Source organism: Gopherus evgoodei, chromosome 19 (genome assembly GCF_007399415.2).
Source record: "Gopherus evgoodei ecotype Sinaloan lineage chromosome 19, rGopEvg1_v1.p, whole genome shotgun sequence".
In the NCBI taxonomy this organism is placed as follows: Eukaryota; Metazoa; Chordata; order Testudines; family Testudinidae; genus Gopherus; species Gopherus evgoodei.
The window spans coordinates 21637158-21651363 of NC_044340.1; the positions used below are offsets into that span (position 1 = coordinate 21637158).

General features: G+C 43.3%; 2 protein-coding genes across 6 annotated transcripts in view; both read left to right on the forward strand.

Annotated features, from left to right (window-relative positions):
* UBE4A (ubiquitination factor E4A) overlaps positions 1-2523 on the forward strand; it is a 28754-nt gene extending 26231 nt beyond the window's left edge. For all 5 annotated transcript variants that reach the window (XM_030538117.1, XM_030538121.1, XM_030538119.1 and 2 more), the window contains one exon: positions 1255-2523. In XM_030538117.1, coding sequence (XP_030393977.1) covers positions 1255-1393 — 139 coding nt within the window. In that variant the 3' untranslated portion in view covers positions 1394-2523. The remainder of the gene's footprint in view (positions 1-1254) is intronic.
* A 1556-nt stretch (positions 2524-4079) lies between these two features.
* On the forward strand, positions 4080-11155 carry ATP5MG (ATP synthase membrane subunit g). The gene is made up of 3 exons (XM_030538444.1): positions 4080-4228; positions 8604-8764; positions 10966-11155. The coding sequence occupies exons 1-3, from the start codon at positions 4165-4167 to the stop codon at positions 11062-11064; spliced, it is 324 nt and encodes a 107-aa protein (XP_030394304.1). The 5' UTR covers positions 4080-4164; the 3' UTR covers positions 11065-11155.
* The last annotated feature ends 3051 nt before the right edge of the window (positions 11156-14206 follow it).

Genomic DNA, 14206 nt, shown 5'->3' on the forward strand with positions numbered 1-14206 from the left:
GTGGACATTCCCATGCATGCAGACAGTCATTCTTTCCAAATTTCCCACAGTTGCTCCAGAGTCTAGGATCTTAGCGTTGTTAGGTTTGGAACTGACTGTAATCCATCCGTCTCTCTAAAGTGCTAACCATTTATCTAGCTGTGTGCAGTTTGTGTGCCCTGGACTCTGTGGAATTCAGCTTTCTGAAACTTGCAAGTTGCATCCATGTCCAAATTTGCACAGACCAGATTGTTTCTCGTGTTTTTAATGGAATAAAGCATATGAGAGGTGCTCAGACCTACAAATTGAAGGGAGTGGGGTGGGGAGATTATTAAGACTTTTTTTCTTTTATTTAAAGGTGATTTCAACATTAGGAAAACTGCAGGTGTTTCTTCATCCTGGTTTATTCAAAAGTCAGTGAATAGGTTTGACAGTTTAGTGAGTACAGATAAAATCCAGAAATGTCTTCCCATAAAGCATGAGTATAGGAGATTGCTTTTTTCATCCAAATAGTAGCACATTTCAGTCTGTCTCTAAGTAATCGTCTTCTATGTGTTAAGAGTCAGAGGTTTGCTAATGGATCTGGGTTGTGGTTTAAGTTCTCTCTAAAGTGCTGTTGTATAATCTGGTACTCAAGCTTATTGTGAACCTGTTCTGCTTTCCTTGAAATTTTAGCCTCAAATGTACCACGGAGAATGGTGTGAGTGATGGTGTCATTTCTGAAGTGTCAGTCTTCTGGGGGATTTTTGGGTGAAGCCTAATGATTACATCTAGTCAGGGGTGGCTCCAGCCACTAGCACAGCAAGCGCGTGCCTAGGGCGGCAAGTCACGGCGGGGGCAGCCTGCTGGTCGCTGTGAGGACCGTAGTCAGGCCGCCTCTGGCGGTGTTTCTGAGGGAGATCCGCTGGTCTCACGGTTTCAGTGGCGGGTACGCTGAAGGCGCAGGCCCGGCAGACGTCTTGCAGAACCGCAGCCGAATCCACTTGAGTGGGGTGGACCTCCTGCAGAACCTCTGCCTAATCTGCTTGAGCGGGGCGGACCTCCCACAGAAACGCCACCAAAGGCTCCCTTACTGCCGTGCTTGGCGCAGCAAAAAACATAGAGCCTCCCCTGCACCTAGGGGCTCATTGTCCACAGGCAGGTCTGATTCACTTGATGGAACAGGGGCTGTGCCTGCCTCTGGTCCCTGTTTCTTGCCTTCATAACATTTAGTTTTTAATCAAAGGACAGTACTGTCAGAGAATTAGTCTCCTTGACTTTCTCTCTTTCTTATAGTGACCAGACAGATCCTTTTAATCGGAGCCCCCTCACTATGGACCAGATCAGACCAAACATAGAACTGAAAGAGAAGATCCAGCAGTGGCTTGCAGAGAGGAAAAAGCAGAAGGAGCAGCTGGAGGACACACTGAAATGAACAAATGAAAAAACATCCTGACACAAGTGAACAATAATTTGTTTGTAAGAGAGTGAAATCCCCTTGCAGCGATGATGGCTGGTGCTCCAGAGAACCTGTAAATCAGCGCTACCATATATTCTGTACCCAAGATTGCATTTAATGCATTGCTACTAGACCTGGAGCCTCTTGCTTACGCCTTTCCTTTTATCCCCTTCTGTTTTTTGTTTGTTTCCGTTAAGACGTCTCAATAATATCAGAAACCTCAACTGCACTACAGCTTCTCAGCCCAGGAATCATAAGTCCCTTCTTGCTCTGTTGGCCACTGGTTAATTTTCTTGTGTTGTTTGTTCTTCACAGTGTTCACTGTTTCTAATGACTGTCATGTCACACATTTCAGTGGCTGTCAGCCACCACCAAAAAACTCTTCCTTACGACTGGTTTTCTCTCTCTTACTGCTGCTTTGGCTCCAGACTTGTTTAAACTATGTAATGTTCTATCATATGATGTTTAATGTGAAAAAAAATGCCTTTGTCCACAGCAGCTCTTCAATTTGAGGCTTGCGAGGATGGAAGAGGTTCTCTTATGCAATTTTGTCTGTAAATATTGGTTGTGTACAAGGGTTCGTGTTCAGCATGGTACATTGCAATGGGGCAGCACTGAAATAAAAACATTTAGAAGATCATATAGAAGTTGGATTTGAATCTCTTGGGGATAGTTGGATGATTTAGCTGTTGCTATAACAAAACTCTCACTGGGACTAGGGAGGTCATGCTGGAAAAACATGATACTGGTTTTAGAAAAGCCTCTCACTTGACGGTTGGGGACAGCTAATGATCTGTTACCTGCTGTATTGCTTAAGGGGCAACCATGCAGGAACTCGACATATCCAGACACACAGGACAAGCTGTTCTCTAATCGGGGTTCGTTCAGTCTCCACATTTAAATTAACCTTAATTAATAATGACCATCTGCTGGGTTTGAGAGCCTGTTGGAAACAGCACTGTGCATAGACTGTGTACATATTCATACAGGTACACTATAAATCCTGCCTACATTTATACTGTACTTTGTGCATGTTAATATGTATCCAGTGTGTATATGTACTTAGACACATGCTTTATCAATAAAAATGTCAGGCTTCAAGTTTCTTTGAAGTGCATATTTGGTCTTAAGATGAGCTTGTTCTGAATGGGGGATCTGGGGCAGGTATAACTCCTCTCTCCCGTGACACTTTCTCTGTTATTGTATACAACTACTAAGCTGAGTTTTCCCCAGCTGTGGTCATAACCATACCCTTCTACTGGGGATGTGTCTGCAACAAGGAGTGCAGAAACAGCTGACATTTTTTATAATGAAAACGAAGAGTAAAGCTTGGGCTTACGACGCCGGTTACATTAAAGAATCAGTTAAGATGAGCCTACTAGATGAGGCCTTAAAGCATAAGGCTCCTTCGCTGAGGGTCATATCTATGTGCACTCATGCAAATCTAGAAATGCCAGAATTTGAGCCTAAAAAAATAGTTTAATATATATTTTATTCTTGAGGGGCAGGTGTGTGTCAGTTAGTTATGCGTGATGAAGGCTTACTATTCAGCTTGTGGGAAGAGGGGGTTTTGTGCTGGGAGGAAGGGAGTACTACAGGGACAACTATCCAGGGCATCAGGCACAAGGCAGAAAAATAAGGAACATGATTTTTGTGGCAGCTATCTCCAGCCCAGCAACAGTGTAGTTCAGAGGACTTCACCAAGATGGTCAGTGAGACTTGCTATAATTTTTCTCTCCTAAAACAAAACATGGTGTAAGTGTTTACCTAGCTATGGCTGTGATATACTTTCATTACAGATGCCTTAGAGCCATTGAGAACACAAATGGGAAGAAACCGGGGGGGGGTCTGAGAGTGCTAAATCATTAAAATGGTAGGACTTAATCTTAAATTATTCAAGTACCCTTGAGAGGGGGACAAGTGTTTTGGAAGCTGCCTTGGTAGGAGGAGCTAATCCCAAAGTTGTAACCCAACAATCAATTTTGTAGAAGTGGCATTTTTGGCAGTGCACAAGGCAGAGGGTTTTCTTCCAATAGGTTTTGGCTTTGGTGACATGCACACAAGTCATATCCCAGTGGCCAGGGGTAGCCAGTTATTTTTTTGTCAAGGTACAGACTCCAGAGAAAATAAAAAATAGTTAAAAGATTTTGGGGGCCATTCAAAAGCATCTGGCAGTCCAGCTTTGGCCTGTGGTCTGCCTATTGACTATCCCAGCCCTGGGCACATCAGAAAAAGCACTTCTGATAAATCCATTTTTGAAAGCTAACAGCAAGCATCCTCCCAGCCCATTCTAAGGCCACTCGTACAGTGTCCCAGAGAAGGTGCTGAGGTGTGACCAAGAGCCACCTCCCAGCGTTAGCTCGCTGGCCTGGCCGGCAGCCCAAACCCTGCCGGCTGCAGCGCTCTTTGCAGGGCCAGCACGTGGGCAGGGACAGGAACCGGCCACAGGAGGCTTCTGCGCGTGCGCCGCTTTGGTTCCCTCGAAGAGACCAGCTTGGCGTTGCCCGTGAGCAGCCTTCGTGGCCGATAGGTGGCTTCGGCAGGCGCCTGATCAAAACGCCCCGCCCCTCCCCGCAGGGCTGGAGTGCGCACGGGGCCGTCTGGGGGTGTGGCGAGCGGCGGCGGTGTTAGGCGCTCGCGGGGCAGCCCTGACGCAGGGGGCCTCAGGGGTCCTGTTGTAGGTGACATTCAGGTTCCGGCTCTTTCCTCTTCCTCAGGCGCTGCAGCTGCCCCGCGCCGGTCCCGCCATGGCCCAGGCCGCCCAGAGGCTGGTCCAGCGCGTCGCCACCAAGGGCCCGCAGCTAGTGAGCGGTGAGAGCGTGGGGCTCGGAGCCGGGAGCGGCGCGGCCCGTGCTAGGCGAGGCGGGGCGGGGCGGGGCGGCGCCTCACACTTGCTCGCGGGGCTGCGGGCCCTGCCCGCCTCAGGCCCCAGATAAAGGCCTGGCCCGCTCCCTGAACCTTCGCGCCGCCTGTTGGCCAGTGTGACTGTGCCCCCCCCCCAGGCTGGGTCCTGGGGGTCCGGTCTGGCATCGGTTCCGCACCTCGGTAAAGCTCTACCTTGGGGTGGTCAGCAGCTGGCCGGGGCACGGGCCGCATCCGGACCGCCAGATGCGTTCAAACGACTCTGACATCTCCGCTTATTACCTGTTTGTGGTTTGTTTTATCTGGAGTCTGGACCTGGGCAGGAAATGTGGGGCCTTGACTTACTAATTCACGGCCCTGGTCTAAGTTGTCTGTGTGAGATGGTGAGTGTATCACCATGTGTTATTTCCGTGGAAGATACGGCTGAATGGTCTTTGTCACTGGGTTGTTCCACCTATTCCAGTCGGCTTAAGGTCTGGGCCTCTGCTTCATTTTACTTTCTTCAACTGCAAGAAATGGATTTTTGTAATTGTCCAGGTGACTCACTCTGTATCTTTTAGCCTCTTACTTTTTAGCTGAGCTGCTTTCTTTTTAAGTGAACACTAAGTAGCTAGAGGCTATATCATACTCATATATCATTCAGTATCAGTGAAAAGGGGAAATTAAACAACTAAGAAACTTGGCTATTGCAAGATTCTGTAGGATTTCCCTGCTGATAAAATCTGAGTTTGCAGTAAGTAGAGTTACTAAACGCTAAGGAGTGGGGAAGATTAACCGTAGACCAATTTAAGTTTATATCTACAATAAAGAGAAATTACCTTGTAATGAAGGGAACACCCTTTTGAAGCACAACTCCCCTTCCAATTAATACTTGAGGGTTTTATAAAGGAAGGCATTTTTCCTATTTTAGTGATGGGAAAACTGAGGTAGAGATAGGAAGTGACTTCCAAAGGTCATGCAGCAGGGTCTATGTATCCTTTTCCAGTTTAATACTTTATCACACTGGCAAGTAAACAAGAATGGTGGTGAGAGAGAGCCTCCTAAACATAAGGCCCATGTCTAACAAGGCATCCCAATTGTAATGGGAAAGGGGTTAGAGGCAATTGATCAGGAAGACACTTAATAGCCGTATTTCCAGAGATACTGAGCACCTGTAAGTCTCACTGAAGTCTGAGAGGAGTGAGTGCTTAATACTTTCAGAAATCAGGCCTTTCCACCATGAGATGGATCCTCAAAACATCCTCCTTCTACCCAAAAGAAATCAATCCCAAATCACCTGCAATAAACCAATCTTAACCAAAACAGTAAATTAACAAAATTGATATAATTTTTTTTTAATTGGAACTCCCCCCCTCAAAGGGGGAGATGCCAGAGATCCCAACATGTCTGTGATGGATTTTGCTATTACCTATTTTACATGTAAAGTGCACAGATGCTGTGGTGGTAAGCAGCAGCATAAAACCAAATCAAATCTGCTTTTCCTCTGGCCCCCTACACCTGCATCTTTGAAGACAGATTGAGATGTACAGGGTGCACTACTTGGGCTCTGATATTTGAAGTTATGATGTAGTGATAAGGGAAATGCTGTGTGGTGCATGATGTGGTGGACTGTGAGCGTAATGGATGTGACAGGTATCTGTGAAATAGGGAATCAGGGTAGTGAGTTGCTAATAGCAAATGTATAAGTTTTATTTTTGCTAACAAGCTGTATCAGCTCTTAAGAATTCAGCTTGTTCCTCCCCCCCGTGGTGGTCTTGAAACCCACTTTATCTTGTATTTTTGGCTCTTTCCACTTGTAGATATCTCAGCTGGTGAGAGCTTTGTAATTACAATGCAGCTTTGCCTACATTAGCTGAGCTTCTTTTCCATATGAAATATATGGTCTGCTCTGTAATAGGTTTTCATTTAAAAATATTGCCATCTGCCTGTCCAGCTGGGGAGAATGTCTCTAACATCAAAATGAAGTGTTTTGATGAAGAATCAAAAATAGAAAAGGTATGACCTATTGAGGGTCTAGAAACATTAAGGGTATTAAATATGAGGTAGTCATTAATAAAACTTTTTACTTCTGTGAGTTTAAAATAAGTGGCTCTGTTAACGTAGTATCAAACTACTTCACAATATCCACAACTGAAAATGACCTCACTGTTGAAGGGTAAAGGGCATAAACTATATAGTCTAGGACCTAGGTTGAACATCTTTTGAGGTTTCAAGACCTTAGCTATACTCTAGATCGTGCCACAAAACAACTACCACGGCAGTTGAAGAAAGTGTGGGATTTGGTGGAAGGGCTTAAGTGGTGCAAAGGCCCTTGACTTTGGAATTCACTTTCTCAGTTGGTCTAATAGACTGAATTTTTGATCTTTTGGGTGCATGCAGAGTGTCTGCTCTTTTTCTGAGACTCGCTTTATTCTGGGTTTAATTTGGAGAATGGGTTTCCCTCTTGAATTACTAATGTACAAGTATCCAGTTATACTCAAAATGCTGTTTGTAAATTTAAAAAATACAGATTTTTTTTTTGGTCAAACTTATGCTGAATTCAGGGTCATTTATTCTAAAACAAAAGATGGACTCTACCTTCATGAATAAAGACTTCATTCAGCTGTGATTATGGAAACTGGAGAATTTCCACCACAGTGTTAATTATCCTAATAGAGGAGGGAGAGAGTGTGAGTGTGTGTACTGAGACTTGTATTAGAGATGTAATTTGCAGGCCACATAGGTTGAAGCTTACCTAATGTTTAATTCTTTTGCACCATATAGAGCATAACTGTCAGTAGTTAAACTCTTATGATTAAATGCTCTCAGCCTATGCAGGGATATTGTCTTAGGTGCAGAATGCTGCAGGAGTTCTGATTGATTAAAACAATAACACTGTTTTCACATTACCACTTCTGCAGCTTTTGGGGAGACATAGTTGTTGAAACACATTTTATTAAGCTTTTCCTAGTTAGGCAGCACAAGTCCATCAGTGGCTATTGGCCAAGATGGTCAGGGATGCAGCCTCATGCTCTGGGTGTCCCTAGCCTCTGACTGCCAGAAACTAGGAGTAGACAACAAGCATCACTTAATGATTGCCTGTTCTGTTCATTCCTTCTGAAGCACTTGGCATTAGCTACAGTCAGGAGATAGGATACTGGGTCAGATGGACTATTGTTCTGACTTAATATGGCCATTCTTATTCAAATGGTTTGACTAGTATAATTCTAACATCTAATTATTCATGCTTCCAATATTGAGGCATGACATCTTAAGAATAGGAGCAACTAAAATGTCTCCTTAGATTCTTACTAGTTAAAGTCCATAACACTCTCTGCTGGCAAAGAACAGTGATGATATTGATCTTCTAGTCTAATCATTTTCTGGCAACTTAAATTTGTAGCTAATTGATTGACAATTCATAACCAGCTGGTAGAACTAGATACTGACCTAGTGTCATCACATTTTAAATTTTTTCATACAGGCTTCCTGAATGGCTGAGTTCCTTGTGATACACGTGTTCTGTAGCTTTAATGTTGTGTACAGCCTGATTAAGTGGAGTTGGATGTTGGGAGCACATTAGACCGGTAATCTCCCCTGGCTTTGGTAAGCTTTGGAGTGGAATGTCAGGTGTTTGTTTTCACCGAAAAACCCTTAAAAGGTTTGGGACCTGTTTACTTGTGAGACTGCCTCTCTCCTTATGAGGTGCTGCCACAGTTGAGATCAGAAGAGGTGCTTGAGCTGGAGCTTCCTCAACATAAATGAGGGAGCTGCCGGCAGAGTATTCTATGAGGGGTCTTTGATACTTGAAATCACCATCCCACACCTGGTCTGCCGGAATCCAGATCTGTTAACTTTCTGAGCATGCAGCTAAATTCTTATTTCCCCTTTCTAAGGACTGGTCTACGCTGAGGGGACAGTGGGGATTGGTCTAAGTTACGCAACTTTAGCTTTGTGAATAATGTAGCTTAATTCGATGTACTTAGATCAACTTACCGTGGTGTCTTCACTGTGGTGAGTTGACTGCTGTTGCTCCCGCATTGACTCCGCATGTGCGCATGTATATATATATGTCAGTCCTTCATGTTCATGTTGTGATTGACTTTTGTTTTTTAATTAATGGAATAGACAGCCAGAGCACTGGGATGGTTGCTTAGAGCAGTATTTTTAAAAATTAAATAAATATCTGCTTTATTACCAAGGAGCAGCTCTGACTCTTCACCAAACATGCACCCAGTCTGAAAGCGGTAAATGAATGTGATGCATGAATAAATATTTGTGTCCAGCCCACACGTCTGTTTCTTTTAGCCTCCAGTAGATTCATCCTGGTATTTTTCTCTTCCAGCTGCTGTGACTTACTCCAGGCCTCGTTTGGCCACATTTTGGCACTATGCCAAGGTTGAGCTGGTTCCTCCAACCCCTGCTGAGATCCCCAAGGCCATTGACAGCATGAAAGCTATGGTCAAAAGCTTTCAGTCTGGTCACCTCGCACAGCTCACAGTCAAGGTAACTGCAGGCTAAATAAGAACGGATGTGAATAATAGAAGCGTGTTTCCCTTGGGGTTTCTCCAGTCATGCTGGTTAACACATTTTAGCTGGGCTATATCTAGCAGCATAAAAAGCAGCCCAGAAAGTGACTTGTGCTTGCTATTTGGACAGAACAGTTAATTTGGTAGACAAATTGTTGATAAAGCCAGGCTGAACTTGCACTCTCAGTGAGCTTATTCTGTGACAAAAAAAAGTTTGACTGGACAGATATTACTTCTGCCGTATGGTGGCTTTTTCCCTAGTGAGCTTTTATGTACACTTTAGTATGGCCAGATGTTGATCTTTCCACTTAGTGTCTGCAGCTGCCTTAGTGTCAAAGGGACTTCTGGATGCACTGTCACCCTTCTGATAGAAATATTAACATAGTTAGCACAGTGTGTAGTGTGGTATGAAGGGATATTGGATAATTGACTAGTTTGGAATTGCTGTTTGACCTTTGCAATAACAACCAAAAGTTTAAGGCTAGTTTTAGAACACTGCTACCTTCTACAGTGCAGTGAGGAGGGGTGGGGCTGTATTCTGTTCCTGCTAAGACAGTGGTTCCCCAACTATTGTACTGGTGACACCTTTCACACAGCAACCCTCTGAGTGTGACATCCCTTATAAATTAAAAACACTATGAAGGCTGGCAGGAAAGCAGGGTTTGAGGTGGAGGCTGACAGCTCACAACTCCCTGTGTAAAAACCTCAGACCCCCTGGGAGGTCCCGAACCCCAGTTGGAGAACCCCTGTGCTAAGGGGCTGTAACTCTCTTTTGGCTTAGGCTCATAGCTTCATTTTTCCCCTCAAATAGTCTATCCTTAATAGGAATGTGGGCATTGACAGGCTGGATCAGATCAGTAGTTCTTCTAGTCCAGTATCCTGTCACTGATGGTGACCAGTGCTAGATACTTAAAAGGAAGGTGCAAAAAACTAGTTGGGTAGCTATGTCCCAAGGAAAGTTTCCTTCTAACTCTTAATTTTTAGAGATTGCCTTATTCCCTTCCCAACTCTTGCAAATATCTGTTATATATTTGAATATTCATGTCATCAATGTAAATAGTTCTGTCTCAATCAGTTTTGAACTTGCTGCTTTTCAGTTTCATTGAATGTCCCCTTGTTCTTGTATTGCACGATGGAGTTAGCCTCCAGGCACTTCTGCAATATAAATAATAAAGCAAGGTCCAACCAACCAATAATGTCTAGGCCCTCTTCCCAACTAGCATACCCCTTTCCTGATCTTTGAAGAGTAATTCAGTAACAGACTTCTTTCCCTTGGGAATGGGACTGCAAAATGAAGAATAGTTCTCTGAAAGTATTAGCTGCAGATCTGGTTCTTTAATTGATTAGTCCGGGTCTTCTGATGGATGCCCCTTTAACTCTTCACATTTAAATCTCTCTTCCTGAAGATTCCTTAGCATTTTGAAAACCTTGTTCATTTATATGGTGTCAGTCTTCAAAATAACTTTTTAAAATAAAAATGGGTCGTCTTTGCTTCAGAATTAGCTAAAAAGTAGAGGTCTGATTTTATGATCCTGAAGCATCGCACTTCTGCATGTTTCTCTAGAGTCTAGCAGATGCAGTTTAAGAGCTGCAGGTATTTTGTGTACAGGGTAATATTTTCCAAGAACTTGCTGAACCACTGGCATCCTAGCTTAAAAAGCTTGTCATTAAGGAGTGAAACACTTGGAGAACTTACAGGTTAAGAGTTAAATAGCATTTTTAATGTACCAGCTTTTCATTTGTTAATCCTACCACTTCTTGTAGAGTATAGATGTGCTTTTGGTAGCAGGCTTTTCTTCAACATCCATTCACGTGATTCAAAAGTCAATAGGTACCAGATCTGCCCACCAGTACTGAACAGGTATTTCATAGGTCTAGTATATTGCTTGGCATTAAAACTTGGATGGTCTTTTCAGTATTTTTGCTTTAAAACCTTCTCTTTGAAGGGTGCTGAAAGCTAAGCTGTACTTAAGACTTGAGTGCACATTAGTATGTACCATGATTGCTTGGGTGGGCAGTAAATTGTTAATAGCATTCTTAGCTTTAGCTGAAGATGCTATCTCATTAACTTGGGTGGCTTTCTTGCCATCACAACCAAACTTTGTGTCTGGTTAACAAAACAAAGGGAGACGTTACTGCAATAGCAAACATTCTAAATTGTGGCTTTCTTTCTTTCAGGAAGCTCTGAGGAACGGTTTGGTGGCCACAGAGGTGCTGATGTGGTTTTACATCGGTGAGATCATAGGCAGAGGCAGCCTGATTGGATACAATGTTTGAAGACTAATCTTTAGTAGTCTTATGTTTCACTTCTTTGTCCCCTAAGTCTGTAACAGTATTTGACAAAATAAAACCAGGAAATGATGTGGAATTGTGGTGGTCTGTGTTAGTGGTGTTTACAGTGTGAGCTTGTCCCCATCCTGTTAGCTTTGCCAGCTGTGAAGAAAGCATCAGTTAGTATCTAGCTGCCTGGAGGCCATCCCTCTTCAAGCATTACCACACATAAGGAAATAGTTATACCCCATCCTGTTTCCATAACACTTGAAAATGTGAATCTTTTACCAGAGCAGGTTAACTTGGATTGAAACTTTTTTCTGGTCATTTAGGACTAGTGCTTGGGAATATCTACTGGCTATGAAACCTTTTTGTTTGGTCTGCTAAAGTCTTTATAGCTGGGGATTGTGAACCTCAGATCTGCATCACGCAAGCGGGATTTTTGACTTTGATTCTGATGGTTTTAGCAGCAGCTGTTATGGAAACCAGTAGAAGCCAGTGCTTTAAATCATGAGACTGCAACTGGGCGTCCCAGATTTATCAAATGGTATAAAGCATTCTCTTTAATTCTACCAGGCTGAGTTAAAATGTGTCAGGTATATGTAAAGAGCTGGAAGAAAGAGGCCTATTTTGATGGTAATCTAAAATCTTAACCTCACAACCCGGTAGGTGTAAATCCTCCAATAATCGATAGTCTTGCTGTGTTCATCTGAGAGGCTTTCTGAGATACAAATACAAAACTTCCTCACTGTGTGATCTTAACTCATTGGTTAACCTAAAAAAAAAAAAAAAAAAAGTAGGGAGAAGGAACAGTTTTAATCAGGCAGAATGCTTGATAACTTTAAGCAGAAATGGCGCTATCTGTTTAATGGGATTTATTCTTCACTAATTATATTGCCATAGAAAATTGTTTCTATTAAAACAAATCACCTGCTTTTCCATCTTACTTTTAGCAAGACTAGTAGTGGCCCAACTTAAAATCACCCATTAAACCTTCTGCAACCAGGCATGACTGCTAGTCAGATAGGTGACAAGTGTTTCTCTACATCAGGGGTCCTCAATGCAGTGTCCACGGGCGCCATGGCACCCACCGGTGCATCTAAGTGTGCCTGCGTACTGGCCAGTGGACGAGCATCCGCCGAAATGCCGCTGAATTTCGGCGACGCCTCTGGATCATGCTGCTTGTTGACATTTCAGCGGATGCTTGTCTGCCACCATGGTCCTCCATGGCTCGTCGTCTGGCGCCCGCCAGACAAAAAAGGTTGGAGACCACTGCTCTACATAACTTAATACATGGCTTCACTAGACAAAATCTAGTCTCCTCCAAAGTAAAGACGTAGAGCAAAGCATAGCTTCTGTTCCTTTAGCAGGATCTCTAGGCCGTAAAGTTACAGCATTGATAGAAAAACATGATTCATCTTATGTTTGCTGGCTCTACAGCTTAGCACCTGACCTGTGCATAAATAGAAGATATTGGCTTACACTGCTAATAACTCCATGAGCACAAAAGTTCATTAGCAAGGACAGAGGGAACAAGCACTAAATTTCCAACAAACTTCTGCTGAAGTGGGAATGTAATCTCCACTACTTCATCACTTAAAAGTAGGGGCTCTTTTCTCTGTGTCCAACAACGCTAAGCTTGCTGTGAAACTGGGTATTACATGTATTGGAAACTAGCAGTTTCATAGCTAGTGAGTTGGAGTCAAACATCTATGCTGGCTATTTTGATAGGGAATTACAATCTGCTACAATCCTCTCTTGGCTTGCCCTATGATCTTCTGAGTGTTGCTTTCAGCTCCTTGGTGAGTCTCCAGTGCTCTGGGCTCGGTTGCCCTTTGTGACATTAGAAATCTCTTGGAATACTAGGCTAATAGTATATAGATTACTCTACTCTAGTCTCTGCAGAAATAGCATAGGCCTTTGTCAAAATACGTTTTTTCAGTAGGAAGTCTTGCATTTATCATTTTATCATGCAACATCCCCACTATGCTTTCTGAATAAATACCTAACTTCACCTGCCCCTGAACTATGGCCAGTTAGGAGCTGTAGTTACTGCTGTTCTATTCCATTGACATTTTGGATAGAAGGGAGAACGTCCATTTGAAACAGGAAGTGTTGGAATTAGGCCAGGATACCACTGGTAACAAGCCTAGTCTTAAGTCCCTTGGTATCTTAAATGACCAGAAGTTGTTTGGGTCTTGTCAGTTCTAGGAAGCAACTTTTTTGCCATTAGTTCACTAGTGAAAGCGGAGGAGGATGGAGACTGACACCACTGAACTGATAGTATAATACTGCAGAGTATTTTGCTAAAACAACGAGTCTGATGGCACCTTAAAGACTAACAGATTTATTTGGGCATAAGTTTTCGTGAGTAAAAACCTCACTTCTTCAGAATCTGTTAGTCTTTAAGGTGACATCAGACTCGTTGTTTTTTGTGGATACAAACTAATATGGCTACCCCCTGATATTCTTGCACTAGTAACCAGTTTGTATCTAATAGGTGGTCTAACATTTGCCAGTCACTGAATGACAATCTCAGCAGATCCCCTTCACAAAGGTGTAGTAGCCAGTACTTACCCACCACACATTCCACTTTTGATTTGATATTTTGCATTTCCAGTAACTATCTTACTTCAGAGATGATAGCAATACCAGGCTCCTTACCAACCCTGCTTTTATACTATTTCTGCTCCTGTGATCTAGAGATGAGAGCATGGGGCCCAGGCACCTTTCTGTCTGTACTACTGAGTAAGCCGCCTATCAAATGCATTCATATTAATATGAAGAATTCCTGAGCCAAAAGGTAGGATACCTCACCATCTGGTGGAGCTCAGGCTTGATGGAATAAGCTGAGACCACCAGTAAGAGAGAGCAATCTATTCTGCTCTGTAACATGAGCCACTTAAAGCTTTATTCATCATATGCCAGCACTGCAGAAGTGTGCTTTTCACACTTTGGAAGCGTAACACAAATAGCAGGCTCACCATATACAGCTCTGATGATGGAACAGGCAACTCTACGAAGTACTAAGCAGGAGAGATGCTGACTTTTTCTTTTATGGAGTAAAAATGTCGTGCTCATAAGCAACAGGTAATGAATCTTTACTGGTGTCTGGCTGACTTTGGGCACTGCTTTCAAAACAAGAGTA